We start from the raw sequence: 15,220 nt of genomic DNA on the forward strand, positions 1-15,220 counted from the left end.
CGCATTGATGTTAAAGCCTAATTGCTTGATATCTGGTAATGTTGTCACTTTTCACATACGGTGAGATTTAATTGCCCTTTTTTCCCCCTAACGAAGGAAACCTTTATTTGTAAACTGCATTTTGTATTTTCTCAGATCATCTTTGTCTAATGTTAGAATTGGTTTGATGATCCAAAACATCTCAGTGCAACAAGAGAGCACAAACTGAAGACAGCTGTATGAACTGGAAACGGAGAGTGGTAGGGCCCGGGAATGATCCACAAACAGGATCCTGAACTAGGCTCAGGCCTGGTAGAGTCCAGCTCACACCAGAAACAAGCTTGACCTTGTCCAGATAATGTGGAAGCACCTCCTGCTTTATAATAACATGTTCTGAAAAATGATCCAACTTATATTCTGGTGTTGGAGGTGACAAATTATTTTATTGGTGTTATTTAGTTTTATTTGTGTAATTTAAAGAACATCGGAAATCTGTGGTTGTGTTCGCATGGAGCCATGTGTGCTGACGACTCTGAAATGCCATCAAAGCTAAAAGCTGGAGTGAACAAAGAGATTGAGAAATGAATCCAAAAAAACTCAACTTCCCAGCATGCCTCGTCGCAGGGCGAGTTTGTGATGTCACAATAAGTATAAATACGTCCGCAGGAAAGAATTTCTTCCTCCATTGTTACATTGTAACAAGCGGGGCCGGGTCGAACCGGGGTGGAGGTAAAGCCTCTTCTCGTTAGAAATTCTCCAACAATTTGGCACCAAACGAAACAAACTAATCCGCGGCGTATTTTTTTTTTTCTCCTATTTTGTTTTATTTAAAAGCGAGAAGACGGCGAAGTGAGCCCAGCCGACCGAGCCGGTCCCGGTGAGGAAACAGAAAGGGAAAAAATGCGTTAAACGAGCACAAATGTCAGCGGATTTGTCCAATATTACAATTTCCTGCCTTATATTGGGAAGATAACACACCCGACTGTGTGCGTTGTTCATCCTCCACCGAGAAATGTTGGGAAATAACCCACCGCCAACCCAATGACGCCCCTCTTTCTTTTTTTCTCTCGGCTGTCCTTTAAACAGAGAGGTATGACACATTTAAATAAAAGCTGTCGCTCCTGTCAGGCAACTGTAATCTGTCGGTGTGCAGAACAATGAGCTTGCAACCCAAGTAACCTCATATAGCTGGAGAGGGACAGAGAGAAGTGTTGCAAATTGACAATCAGCCAGATCACTTTGTTGCAGGGATATCGGTTTTTGCACATAAAAAGCCTCCCAGAGCGCGTTAAAAGATTGATGTGCAGCTCTTATTGAACAGACGACCTCCGAGGCTGTTGGATTAAGGGTCCCTCTTTCTGCCCCAGGTAAGGAGGTTTAGTGTCTCTTAAATGAAATGGGGGGGCTTTGCCTTTGTGTGTGTGTGTGTGTGTGCATGAAAGGGAGAGGGCGAGTGGAAAAAAGGGGGCTATAGATGATTAAATGGTGATAGGGGGACCGAGGATTTGCCTGTTAAACTGATAGTATTCAGTATTTGACGATGCATTTTGCCACTCATTATCTCCACACTGCAAGTCATTGTTAGATTGATACACAGCAGCCAGCTTCGGTGAAAGAAACTCCAGGTCTGCTTTTGTTCACGGAAAATTCACCTCTTATCATTTTCAGCGCCAGTTCTTGCATGGATGGTGCTCTGGGCACTACTTTGTGTGCACAGATGCATAGTAGAAATGCACAATATATTGAATTGCAGTATCAGTGTATGTGATGTTGCAATCAAAAAGGATTGGTTAGATGTTTATACCAGGATCCATGCCTTAAAACTCTGCTTGCCAATAACACATTTGGTCACCTTGATGGACTTTCATGGTCCTTGATGCCTACACCTCATGTAGATCTAGTTAAGATCTAAAGCTCATCAGGAGAGTGGTGAGAACATTGTGATGGGGGAACGAAAGAGAGGACTGCAATCAATGTATATATATATATATATATATATATATATATATATATATATATATATATATATATATATATATATATATACAGGTCCTTCTCAAAATATTAGCATATTGTGATAAAGTTCATTATTTTCTATAATGTAATGATGAAAATTTAACATTCATATATTTTAGATTCATTGCACACTAACTGAAATATTTCAGGTCTTTTATTGTCTTAATACGGATGATTTTGGCATACAGCTCATGAAAACCCAAAATTCCTATCTCACAAAATTAGCATATTTCATCCGACCAATAAAAGAAAAGTGTTTTTAATACAAAAAACGTCAACCTTCAAATAATCATGTACAGTTATGCACTCAATACTTGGTCGGGAATCCTTTGGCAGAAATGACTGCTTCAATGCAGCGTGGCATGGAGGCAATCAGCCTGTGGCACTGCTGAGGTCTTATGGAGGCCCAGGATGCTTCGATAGCGGCCTTTAGCTCATCCAGAGTGTTGGGTCTTGAGTCTCTCAACGTTCTCTTCACAATATCCCACAGATTCTCTATGGGGTTCAGGTCAGGAGAGTTGGCAGGCCAATTGAGCACAGTGATACCATGGTCAGTAAACCATTTACCAGTGGTTCTGGCACTGTGAGCAGGTGCCAGGTCGTGCTGAAAAATTAAATCTTCATCTCCATAAAGCTTTTCAGCAGATAAAAGCATGAAGTGCTCCAAAATCTCCTGATAGCTAGCTGCATTGACCCTGCCCTTGATAAAACACAGTGGACCAACACCAGCAGCTGACACGGCACCCCAGACCATCACTGACTGTGGGTACTTGACATTGGACTTCTGGCATTTTGGCATTTCCTTCTCCCCAGTCTTCCTCCAGACTCTGGCACCATGATTTCCGAATGACATGCAGAATTTGCTTTCATCCGAAAAAAGTACTTTGGACCACTGAGCAACAGTCCAGTGCTGCTTCTCTGTAGCCCAGGTCAGGCGCTTCTGCCGCTGTTTCTGGTTCAAAAGTGGCTTGACCTGGGGAATGCTGCACCTGTAGCCCATTTCCTGCACACGCCTGTGCACGGTGGCTCTGGATGTTTCTACTCCAGACTCAGTCCACTGCTTCCGCAGGTCCCCCAAGGTCTGGAATCGGCCCTTCTCCACAATCTTCCTCAGGGTCCGGTCACCTCTTCTCGTTGTGCAGCGTTTTCTGCCACACTTTTTCCTTCCCACAGACTTCCCACCGAGGTGCCTTGATACAGCACTCTGGGAACAGCCTATTCGTTCAGAAATGTCTTTCTGTGTCTTACCCTCTTGCTTGAGGGTGTCAATAGTGGCCTTCTGGACAGCAGTCAGGTCGGCAGTCTTATCCATGATTGGGGTTTTGAGTGATGAACCAGGCTGGGAGTTTTAAAGGCCTCAGGAATCTTTTGCAGGTGTTTAGAGTTAACTCGTTGATTCAGATGATTAGGTTCATAGCTCGTTTAGAGACCCTTTTAATGATATGCTAATTTTGTGAGATAGGAATTTTGGGTTTTCATGAGCTGTATGCCAAAATCATCCGTATTAAGACAATAAAAGACCTGAAATATTTCAGTTAGTGTGCAATGAATCTAAAATATATGAATGTTAAATTTTCATTATGACATTATGGAAAATAATGAACTTTATCACAATATGCTAATATTTTGAGAAGGACCTGTATATGCTTTATTAATATTGTGCAGCCTTAATGCATAGATCTAATACAATTTTATTCAATCCCAGATGGAGTAAAGGCGTCACGGATCACAAACTGTGTTTTAAAGAATGTGTCATCAGTGTTGAATAATTAAGTCCTGGTTCCACCGCTCATTGTTACTCGTGCTTTTTATGCCTAATGAAAGGTGGTCCGAATGCCAAATCAGTTTGAAAATGCTCCTTTTTTGGCTGTATGTACAAATAGAACACCAGTGTAATAAACCACAAACTGTGGCTTAAAGAGTCGATTCAGTCTAGAATAATCCAATTAACTAGATTTTAAACTAGAGATGATTAAAGTCTTGATTCATAAAGAATTTACACTGAACAGCATTAGAATGGCCCCCATAGCATACCATAAGGTGTTTCTTCATGACCAGGATGAATAAAACTGCATTCAAGTTCCTTAAAACTCTTTCAGTGGCATGCTGACTGCAGCTCTCGTCTCAAACAATAGGAGTCACTACTATGATAAATAATACCGCTCAACAAGAAGAATGGCAGCAGAAGAAGAGTCTTTAACCTTTTATCAGAATGGATACAAACATTTGAAAACCAATGGAGCAGGACAACACAACCTGCATCTAATCACGGCTGGCCTACCGATGCAGTTGTGGCATGAATGAGTCCGACTTGATTATTCCACACAACAGTGTATGGAAAAAAACTGTCATAGGCTTTACATCGCGGTGGCCACTCCAGTTTTACTAGACATGAATTTAAGCTATATTAAAACTCGTTTGAGGAGCAACCGACAAATGATTTGTATTTTCTGAGTGGTTGTGGTCTCCCCTAGACCATGCTGCCCTGGATGGTGAGCCATCTCCTCTATGTCAAAAACTGTCACTGTCACACAGACAGCAGCTGTACAGTATCCTTAAAACCCTCTCACATGCTGTCCCCATTTTAATATAATCACAAGCTTCCAGCTAACAGTAAATGAGTTCTCATAATCAACCTTGGACCAAAAGTGTTTTCCTTTATTTAGGAGATATTTTGTTAGCTTTAGTTATTTAATTTTTTACTTCATCATGTCTTTATATATCTAAGGAACCAATGCTTTTTGGAGGGGAAAATTGTTCGTATTCTATTTAATGTTTTCATTAGAGATGTTAAAAGCAACATGGGCAGTTGACCTTTCTAGTCAACTGGACTATTTGAACAGGACTTTGTTCAAATGGACCATTTAAACAAAGTCCTGTTTGGAAAAACTACTAATCACCATCAAAATGACCTTATAGGCAGTGGTTTTTAATACTGGTGATATGGCTCAATGCCCAGGATGGAGTAGGGAGGTTCCACAAGCACTTACAAAAAAAAGTAGTCTGTAAGCGGAAGAAGTTTACTTATTGATTATAATGGAGTCCAGTTGAGCTAAATTACCCACTTCCTTGAAGGCCCTGTGAGAAATTGTATGCTTATCCTGAGAGTGGCTATTGCTAAAGTTGAAATCTCACTCACAGCTTTTAATTTGGCAGTAATTCAAGGGGCCATTTCACTGATTTTGAGGAATCTGGACTTAACTAGTTAAAAATCTAAAATGCTTAGACTTGTCATTCTACATCTGTCTGTCAGTCAGTCTGACCGCCCATCTGTCTTTGGAGCTATTTATCTATCTATGAATCTGTCTGTGCTTTCTGAGTGTGCTTTCATTTGTATTAGTAATACAGATTCAAAGCGAAATCTAAAATAAAATGTTTAAGGTGCTTTCATTCACTTTGATTAAGCTGCAGATGTGATAAATTCCAGCTTGTGCTGTCTCGAACAGAATCAGCTGGGTTAATGCCATAGAAACCGTTTGCTTCGAAGCTCTTCACACAAACTATGCTTGCCCAGTTGCTATGGTTACAGTTCTACACTTGATCATTTCAGAATAGGATTTGATGTGCGATGTTCAGGATGGAGTGGTGGTGGGGGGCAGACAGATGAAATGATGGAGGTGGAATACAGATGAAAGCAGGCCGGATTGCGCAAATGTCGTCTATGTTTTTTGTTTCTATGGCGAAGGCGTAAAAATGGACCTTATTCAGAACACTTTGACCTGCTTGTCTTAAAAACGACACAAATATTTAGTCTTCAAACATGCAAAGACATTGTTTCTCTCATGAAACCTCTTCACAGGTATTCATACGCTGTGCCTTTTGTTCCGGTCTCGACCTGTGCTGATCTGTGCCCTCAGATAGCAGGTTTCCATGGAGGCAGGTCCGTCCATAAGCCTCAAAAGAAGATATGAAGAGGTGGACAGCGGCTCTCTGTTCTCTACACCTAAGGACTCGGACGATGACATCTCCAGCAGTGACAGCGCAGATAGCTGTGACAGCCTCAACCCACCTTCCAGCACCCCATTCACTCGTAAGTAACTGGAAGAGACATGCAAGGAAAAAGGAAAAGCAACACACCTGCTCCAAACCGCAGCGTGATATTTAATAGCTGACATGAAACGCTCAGTGCTAAACATTTGTCTCTTTCCCTCCCCGCCACTACAACAGCCACCTCCATCCTCAGACAGCACAAGCCGTCACCCGGGGGGAAGCGGGTACGCTTCGATGTGGTGACGGTGTATTACTTCCCCCGGCGGCAGGGCTTCACCAGCGTGCCCAGCCAGGGGGGCAGCTCCCTCGGCATGGCCCGTCACCACTCCTCCATCAGGCACTACACGCTGGGCGAGTTTGCACGCGAGCAGGAAAGCAGCCACAGACACACTCTGCACCAGCACCTACGTCAGGAGAAGCTTAACGCTCGCAAGATGAAGGTAGCCCTCTCCTCCGAGACTCTGTGACAAACTTAAGAGATCTTTTCTGCATTAATTAAGAACATATCTAATAAAGGTTATTGACTTACATGCACTGATCCGGCATAACATTATGACCACTGACAACTGTTTAACATTGACTACTGCTGGTGTAAAAGTATTTGCCTCTTACAGATTTAGTCTTTTTTTTTTTGCTTTTTTTGTCACACTTAAATGTTTTTTCAGCAAGCAAATAAAAATATCAGACAAACATAACCTGAGTAAATATAGTTTTCGAATGATGAATTTATTTTAAAGTGCCACAATTCAGAAATGTAATAAGTAAATTGTAAAATGGCCTAGATATTTTTCTATGTACAAATTTGAATAAAAATGAAAATTCCCTCGATAAACAATTATTTAAACATTTCCATAATTTATAAAATACCTCACTAAAAGATTAAATGTAAAAATCATTAATGAAAAGTTGAATTCATTTATGTTATAAGCATTTATAATGATTTCACTATTTATTTAATTGACGGTTAAAATTATTTCCTGATGGCTGCATGGAAATATGAATAAGGAATGATTAAAAAATACTGAAATAAATGTCCATAATATTAACATTTATTGAACTAAAGTTTCAATTAATACTTTACCAACTGATTATTTATTAAATACAGTATCAAAACACTTACATAAATATAATTTCTTTTTTTTAATTTTTTTTATTGTTTTTGTTACATTTTTATGCGTTTATCTGTAAAAATGTTTGTTTGTTTTACTGGTAAAGACATCCTTTCCAGAGAGTTTAAGATGTGTTGCAGAGAACAGTCTGGATTTTCCCTTTTTTATCTGTGATCCAGGATACATCTTATTTTTTTCTTTAAACTAAAAACGGGAATATTGATTTATACCGTCCTTTTTTTCCTTGCATCATACAGCTGGAAACATGTAATCCTCTCAGTCTTTCTTTGAGGAGGATCATTTTCTAAACAAAAACTGATTCTGTACCCACGTCTGCTTTTTCATCACTAATACCATTTTGGACCAAATATCCCCAGAGACAGTGATGTTGAGGGCTGTAGTTTGTTGCAGCCTATTGCAGTCATTTTTATCATGTAGTTTTTTTGTCTTTGGATATTCTCCAGATATTTCACAGGTTTTCCATTGGTTGTTGTACTATTTAAAGAGTCTTCTACTGTTATTTTCATTCCTGTTTAAAATTCTGCTGCTTAACCAAGAGAGTGGAAAGGTTTTCACCTGCGTTAAGCGCCAATTTGTGTGATGTCATCAGTTCAGTTGCTGCAGGCTGAACTTCAACACAAACTCCCAAAAGGGCCGATGGCCTCTGGAGGTTTTAGAAACTTTATTCCCCTAAACATTTACTGCAACACTGTTGTTTGTATTTTTAACTTAATAAAGTATTAGATAATTCCATTCATATGTTTGAAATAGGATCAATGAATTGTACTGGCCCTAAATCACCCCTGTCTAACATTTTTTTAATAGCTTGTGGGTCAGTTAAAGAAACTGGTGTAAATTGACAAATCACAGAACAACTGACTCGTCCAAATGCAAGATAGATTTTGTTCATACTATAGTAATTATTAAAAGTAGAGATGTGGAGAGGAAGAGATTAGAATCAGCCAGTTTTCCCTTCATCGGCAGGTCAAAAACCGGAAAATCAGATCTTGTTCATCCTATTCATTAGGTAAATTACAACCACTCTTTGGACTATAAACTTATCAACCAACAGAGTGCATTTATTGAGTTGATAAAAATCGGAGAAATGCATCTGTCTTTCCCAGAAAATAGGGATAATACTGTGTATCGTTCATTTTCTGTTGGATACACACTGGCTTCTTCTATCAAAGAGCCTGCAGGATAGTTTCTCTGATTTTTCTGCTGTATTCTTTAGGAAGAACAATCAGAATTAGCAGACTTAAAAGAAAGTAAATCGGTATAAGCCAGTAAAAGCCTGATTGGCACATCTCAGAATAAAATGATCTTTATAATAAAAACATAGTTTTGTCATTTTAAAATCTTTCCTTTTATAAAACGAGCTGGATTTTCCCTCTAATGGAAATCCAGCGCAACTGAAGCTGATCTTAAGTTCTGACATTTTAACCTTTAATCTTGCGCCTGAATGAGGAAAGCAGTCTCTTCACAGCTCTACATTCTCATCCACAGCTGACGAGGAATGGAACGGTGGAGTGCGCTCAGGCAGACCTACTTACTCTGGAGGACGTATCAGACGAGGACCTCGATGTGGACGCCGTTGAGGTAGACGACTGTTTCTTCCTTCAGCCTTTGCCTACGAAGCGTCGCCGAGCCCTCCTGCGAGCCTCTGGCATTATGCGCATAGATGCCCGGGAGAAAGCTGAACTCAGAGCCATCCGCCTCTCCAGGGAGGAATGTGGCTGTGATTGCCGCTTGTTCTGCGACCCTCGCCACTGCGGCTGCAGCCAGGCAGGAATTAAGTGCCAGGTAAGCCTTGTTGGCCTGAAGGACTTGCTAAAAGAGAAGAAAAATCATGCAGTTTGCAAAGATTCCTTGTCTAAAGTACAGGTCCTTCTCAAAATATTAGCATATTGTGATAAAGTTCATTATTTTCCATAATGTCATGATGAAAATTTAACATTCATATATTTTAGATTCATTGCACACTAACTGAAATATTTCAGGTCTTTTATTGTCTTAATACGGATGATTTTGGCATACAGCTCATGAAAACCCAAAATTCCTCTCACAAAATTAGCATATTTCATCCGACCAATAAAAGAAAAGTGTTTTTAATACAAAAAACGTCAACCTTCAAATAATCATGTACAGTTATGCACTCAATACTTGGTCGGGAATCCTTTGGCAGAAATGACTGCTTCAATGCGGCGTGGCATGGAGGCAATCAGCCTGTGGCACTGCTGAGGTCTTATGGAGGCCCAGGATGCTTCGATAGCGGCCTTTAGCTCATCCAGAGTGTTGGGTCTTGAGTCTCTCAACGTTCTCTTCACAATATCCCACAGATTCTCTATGGGGTTCAGGTCAGGAGAGTTGGCAGGCCAATTGAGCACAGTGATACCATGGTCAGTAAACCATTTACCAGTGGTTTTGGCACTGTGAGCAGGTGCCAGGTCGTGCTGAAAAATGAAATCTTCATCTCCATAAAGCTTTTCAGCAGATGGAAGCATGAAGTGCTCCAAAATCTCCTGATAGCTAGCTGCATTGACCCTGCCCTTGATAAAACACAGTGGACCAACACCAGCAGCTGACACGGCACCCCAGACCATCACTGACTGTGGGTACTTGACACTGGACTTCTGGCATTTTGGCATTTCCTTCTCCCCAGTCTTCCTCCAGACTCTGGCACCTTGATTTCCGAATAACATGCAAAATTTGCTTTCATCCGAAAAAAGTACTTTGGACCACTGAGCAACAGTCCAGTGCTGCTTCTCTGTAGCCCAGGTCAGGCGCTTCTGCCGCTGTTTCTGGTTCAAAAGTGGCTTGACCTGGGGAATGCGGCACCTGTAGCCCATTTCCTGCACACGCCTGTGCACGGTGGCTCTGGATGTTTCTACTCCAGACTCAGTCCACTGCTTCCGCAGGTCCCCCAAGGTCTGGAATCGGCCCTTCTCCACAATCTTCCTCAGGGTCCGGTCACCTCTTCTCGTTGTGCAGCGTTTTCTGCCACACTTTTTCCTTCCCACAGACTTCCCACTGAGGTGCTTTGATACAGCACTGTGGGAACAGCCTATTTGTTCAGAAATGTCTTTCTGTGTCTTACCCTCTTGCTTGAGGGTGTCAATAGTGGCCTTCTGGACAGCAGTCAGGTCGGCAGTCTTACCCATGATTGGGGTTTTGAGTGATGAACCAGGCTGGGAGTTTTAAAGGCCTCAGGAATCTTTTGCAGGTGTTTAGAGTTAACTTGTTGATTCAGATGATTAGGTTCATAGCTCGTTTAGAGACCCTTTTAATGACATGATAATTTTGTGAGATAGGAATTTTGGGTTTTCATGAGCTGTATGCCAAAATCATCCGTATTAAGACAATAAAAGACCTGAAATATTTCAGTTAGTGTGCAATGAATCTAAAATATATGAATGTTAAATTTTCATCATGACATTATGGAAAATAATGAACTTTATCACAATATGCTTAAATTTTGAGAAGGACCTGTAGGTCTCGACTAGTGTGGACTAGGATTTCTGACTTCAGTTACAATGCCTTGCACAATAACTTAAACCATTTGAACTTTTTTATGTTTTGCATAACAAGAAGAGAACCAAAATTAAATTAGTTAAGTGTGATAGAAAACTAACAATGCGCAACATCCCCACATGAAACATGCTTGTCTTTAACTCAGAACATTTTATCTAATGCCGGAGACGAGTCTGAGATGGAGTTGTTTGGTTTTTCACAATTCCTCTGAGTCTGGACCTTGACAGGTTATCCAGTACTAGAAAGGAAGATCAGTAACTGTCTCAACTGTTTTCTTGTCATGAATAATCATTCTCAGTGCAAAATTGTTTCATTTGATCCACATCAAGTGGCTACTGCTTATTGATTTAATTGTTATGGATTCATTTCTAGATTTTGATTGAATTTTAACAGTATATTTCCTGACCTACACACCTTATTTAGTTTGTTGTAGTTATTGTTTATATTTTTAGTCATTAGAAATCTCAACCCGACAGTATTTAGATAATGTGTTTGTTGTCTTACATATTTTTGCCTAAGCTCCATTTGTGATGTGCATTCAGTGTCATTTTTCCTGATTTAATTTTCTAGAGTTGAAGTGTTTGTCCATTAAATAAAAAAGGGAAATTGAAAAGTATCTACTTTGTTCTGCAGGTGGATCGAATGTCTTTCCCATGTGGCTGCTCAAGGGACGGCTGTGGCAACGTTGCGGGCCGCATCGAGTTCAACCCCCTGCGTGTCCGAACGCACTACCTACATACCATAATGAAGCTGGACTTGGAGAAGAGGAGGCTCCCAATACAAGGACCTGGGGAGCCATATACTGACTCCGACCCGATGTATTCACCCTCTTCGACGTGCCCCACATCCCCAACCTTGTCCTCAGGCATCGGTCTGGACTCGGAGCTTGAAGAGAGCGAGGTCCAGTCAGTGGAAGAGGTTCATGATCTCATGGTGGAGCAGGATATTTTGGAGCGAGAGAATGAGACAGCTGTGCTGCACCTGCAGAGCGCAGAGGAGCAGGAGAGGAGGGAAAGGGAAGAGGCAGAAGGGGAGGCAGTGCAGCAGGAGCTGAATTCTGGTGGGGTCTCAGAGCACCCTCTCTGCCTCCTACCTAGGCAAGCAGAAGCTCCAGGTGTGGATCAGATCCTCCTGCAGGGACCTTTTCCTACAGGGGCTACGGTCTTTTGCATCTCTGACACCCAGGAGGAGAGCCCCTCTGACCTCCTCAAAGACTCCTCCTCTCTGCTCTACTATCAGCTCAGCACCATAGAGCCCGCAGCCTTTGAGACGCTGCCGGCAACAGAGGAAGATGAACAGAACGAGCCCTCGCAGAACACGGGTGGAACTGAGCATGCAGAGAAGAACCGAGAAATAGTCGAGGCTGTTGAAGGGGATACACATGATGACATTTCCAGCAAACAGAGTGTGGGCGAGTGCTTGACCAACATGAATTTGTGCACAGATAAGTGTGCAGTTGAGGTAAAGGAGAGGCCCGCAAGTCATGATGAAAATGCCCCTAAAGAGCAGAACCAAGAGGAGTCCTCCTTGGAGAAAGAAGTAAATCTGCTGCCTCTTGAAGTTTAGCATTTACGTCTTTGCAGATATTTTGCACAATAGCTTCATCTAAGATGAGTAAAATACATATTCCACATTTATCACTGCTATCAACGTCTACAGGTCTCTTAGAGTAACATTAAGTTATGTGCAGAAGGTATTAGAAGGCAGGAGGAGAGCTGCTGGAAGCACATAAAGATCACTTCCAAGGTGTAGTGAAAATGCAGTTACAAACGGCAACATTGGAGGGAGTTCTGTTGGGGGTGATAAATGCAGCCTTATTTGGAAACCATTAAAACAGCTACAGAAACAGAGTGTAGATGCTGATGTAAGCTTTTTGTTTGCTTGATGTATAAAGCTATCAACGCTGAACAACAAACTGTTAATTGTGCGCAAGATGCTGGTGTAACTGCTGGCTCTTTTTCCACTTCTGGCAAACCTTATGCTGTAGTCATGCCAAATGAAGGCCCCTGATCACACCGAATGATCCTGGAAATACTTGTTTTTGCGTACTGTACATGCAGAATTAGCGACATGCTGGAGAGCTGCTTTTTTTTTTATCTGTATGCACATTGTGAAGTGAAAGCAGCTCTTTTTGGGGCTCCACCGCCCAGAGATATGAAGGAAGAACCAAGAGAGCGGCAGATTAGCACCGGCCCTAGTTGTTACTATCGCTTACTTTGAACTGCTGGCACAATTGCAGTCAAACAGACAAAAAGAAAAGGTCACTTACAGCTTGTTTACTGACATTACTTCTTGAATTAATATGTCTTTTGTGAATTAGATGCTGTTGGATTTAAAGTGCTTGCAGTTTGTTTGCGAATGAAAGGAATAGTTATTTCTTTCACAGTGCTACATTATTACATCATATTCAGTCATATCATGTTCTGAATATGCCAGAATATACATTTTTAGTCATTTAAAGGCTTTTTTGTGTAAGGACGTTCTGATTAGAAACGTTGCCAGTACCTTGCAAAAGTATTTGTTTCCCTGGAACCTTTTAAATGTTTTCAATGTTACAACCACACATTTCAGTCGTTTTATAAAGATTTTATGGTCATAGACCAATCAAAAGTAGTTAATTGTGAAATGGAAGAAAAAAATATATGTTTTTTGTCTTTTTTTTTTTTTTTTTTGCTGTTAGAAATCTGAAAAGTGTGGAGTGCATTTGTATTCTTTGACTGGAAGTTTGTCCTTTGCACAGCTCAGATTGGATAAGGAACAGCTTTGAAGAGCAATTTTAAAATCTTACCACAGATTCTCAGTTGGAATAAGGTCTGGACTTTGACTAGGTCATTCTAACACATCACTATCGTTTGAATTTAACCATTATGTGGAAGCACATAAATCACATTAGCTTTCTTTCAACACTGATCAATAACCTAACCCTGCTTTAAACCTCTCCACAGTTTTATACCCGACCTGTCTGTTGTGTTTCTTGGTCTTCAAGATGATATTTGTTTTTTGATGTTCTCCAACCAACTCTTAAGGCCTTCACAGAACAGCTGGATTTATACAGAGATTGTATCGCACACAGGTTGAATATAATTAGCGATTAGCTGACTTCTGAGGGCAGATGGTTTATTTAAGGGTATCCGTGTAAAGGGGATTTTATACAAAATGTAACATGTGGTTGCAACATGACAACATCTGCAAAAGTTCAAGGGGTGTGAATGCATTTGCAAGGAACTTTAGAAATAAAAACAAGCATTTAATGAGTCAAGAGTGAACTGCAACATATGTAGCTAAAAGTACTTACACCAATCAATGTGATGTTAATAATTTATGGATCAGATTTACAGCCTGATTTTGTGTGTGTGAAATGTGTATTCACCTACTTTACTGTTGTACGTCTATGTCTGAGAGAACGGTGCATTTAAATCTGTGTGCATGCACCTGTGGATGTTTATTAGACTGTATTAGACCTGGAATTTTAGTAAGAAAGCGTATTTTAAACCTAAAAGGTGCTGATGTTATAGATTTACACTTTACTGTTGCGAACCGTTAGGAGGAATGATTTCATGGAGATATTTCTCGCTGATTGATCCTGAACTAAAAGTACCGGAGAGCCTCCTGTAGAAACGCAGTAGCTCCGACACTGCAAATTCTAAACGTGCTGACGAGAAAATGAGGCGTTCCTATGGCCGAGTGTGTAAATGCAGTCGTGTAACTTTTTCTGGTTTCTTTTCTTTAAGCTCTGTCTGAAGAATACGGCGCTGCGGAAGTGAGCCGACAACTCTTACACAAAATCAGTCCTTTGTTTAGTTGCCTGAACATCCTACAGTTGCTTTGGGCATCGGTTTGCCTAACACAGGATGTGCTGCTGTGTATAAGTTGTCTGATGTTTTTCTTTAGCCTTTTGTATTGTCCTAATATAATCCTGTTTATGAGCTGCAACAAAGCAGTGGTTTCAGACCTAATTAAACGACGCTGCCATCCATCAGGCTTTAACAAAGCAGTATCCTGTAGTAGTTGTGAGGCTGCAGATTTTTCGTGGCTCTTCTGTGCTCGTGTGACTTGCCTTGACATAATACCATGTTTGAAGTAACGATGATTGCAGGCTGAGTATCGTTAAGCTTTTGTCCTTGGCTTTCTGCTTATAGAATTAGGTTTGGGACCACTGTACCAAATTAACTCTACTGTCTGTGTTTGTGTGTTTAACCGTGTGAAAGGAGTGTGTGATTGTTGAGAAGACTGATGACTTCTGACTTCATCTAAAAGCTGTGAGAGCGACTCTCATACTACTTGTTGCCTAAAGTGGAAAAATAAAGGTTTTTATACAAAATAAAAACAATAAAATACTTCATGCAGAAACTGTGTTTTAATCTGTCTATTTTTCATTTAATACTTTTTTTGTTTGTTACAAATTACAAGTCTAAAATGTGATTCACAAGTTAGACAAATGTTACTGATATTACTAAGATAAGTACAGTGTTTGATCCACTGGAGATTTTTTAAGCTTGCTCACTTACAAACAATTTGATTTAGGAAGAGACCAAATTACAGGAAAACACAGCACATACATAAAAGTCAAAATGAAGACTTAGGAACCTTTGTTG

At 40.6% G+C, this 15,220-nt stretch overlaps 1 protein-coding gene across 3 annotated transcripts; it reads left to right on the forward strand.

Annotated features, from left to right (window-relative positions):
• Positions 1-651: 651 nt before the first annotated feature.
• On the forward strand, positions 652-14,975 carry csrnp2 (cysteine-serine-rich nuclear protein 2). Of its 3 annotated transcripts, XM_047365038.1 has the most exons (6): positions 652-1,069; positions 1,228-1,346; positions 5,795-6,025; positions 6,163-6,425; positions 8,601-8,897; positions 11,259-14,975. In XM_047365038.1, exons 3-6 carry the CDS (start codon positions 5,866-5,868, stop codon positions 12,189-12,191), a joined length of 1,653 nt encoding a protein of 550 aa, XP_047220994.1. In that variant the 5' UTR covers positions 652-1,069; positions 1,228-1,346; positions 5,795-5,865; the 3' UTR covers positions 12,192-14,975. The 3 variants fall into 3 exon arrangements, with proteins under 3 accessions (XP_047220994.1, XP_047220980.1, XP_047220986.1); XM_047365024.1 differs by having other exon boundaries at positions 652-1,346; XM_047365030.1 differs by having other exon boundaries at positions 652-1,346; positions 5,853-6,025.
• Positions 14,976-15,220: the final 245 nt, after the last annotated feature.

This window comes from Girardinichthys multiradiatus, chromosome 1 (assembly GCF_021462225.1).
Source record: "Girardinichthys multiradiatus isolate DD_20200921_A chromosome 1, DD_fGirMul_XY1, whole genome shotgun sequence".
In the NCBI taxonomy this organism is placed as follows: Eukaryota; Metazoa; Chordata; class Actinopteri; order Cyprinodontiformes; family Goodeidae; genus Girardinichthys; species Girardinichthys multiradiatus.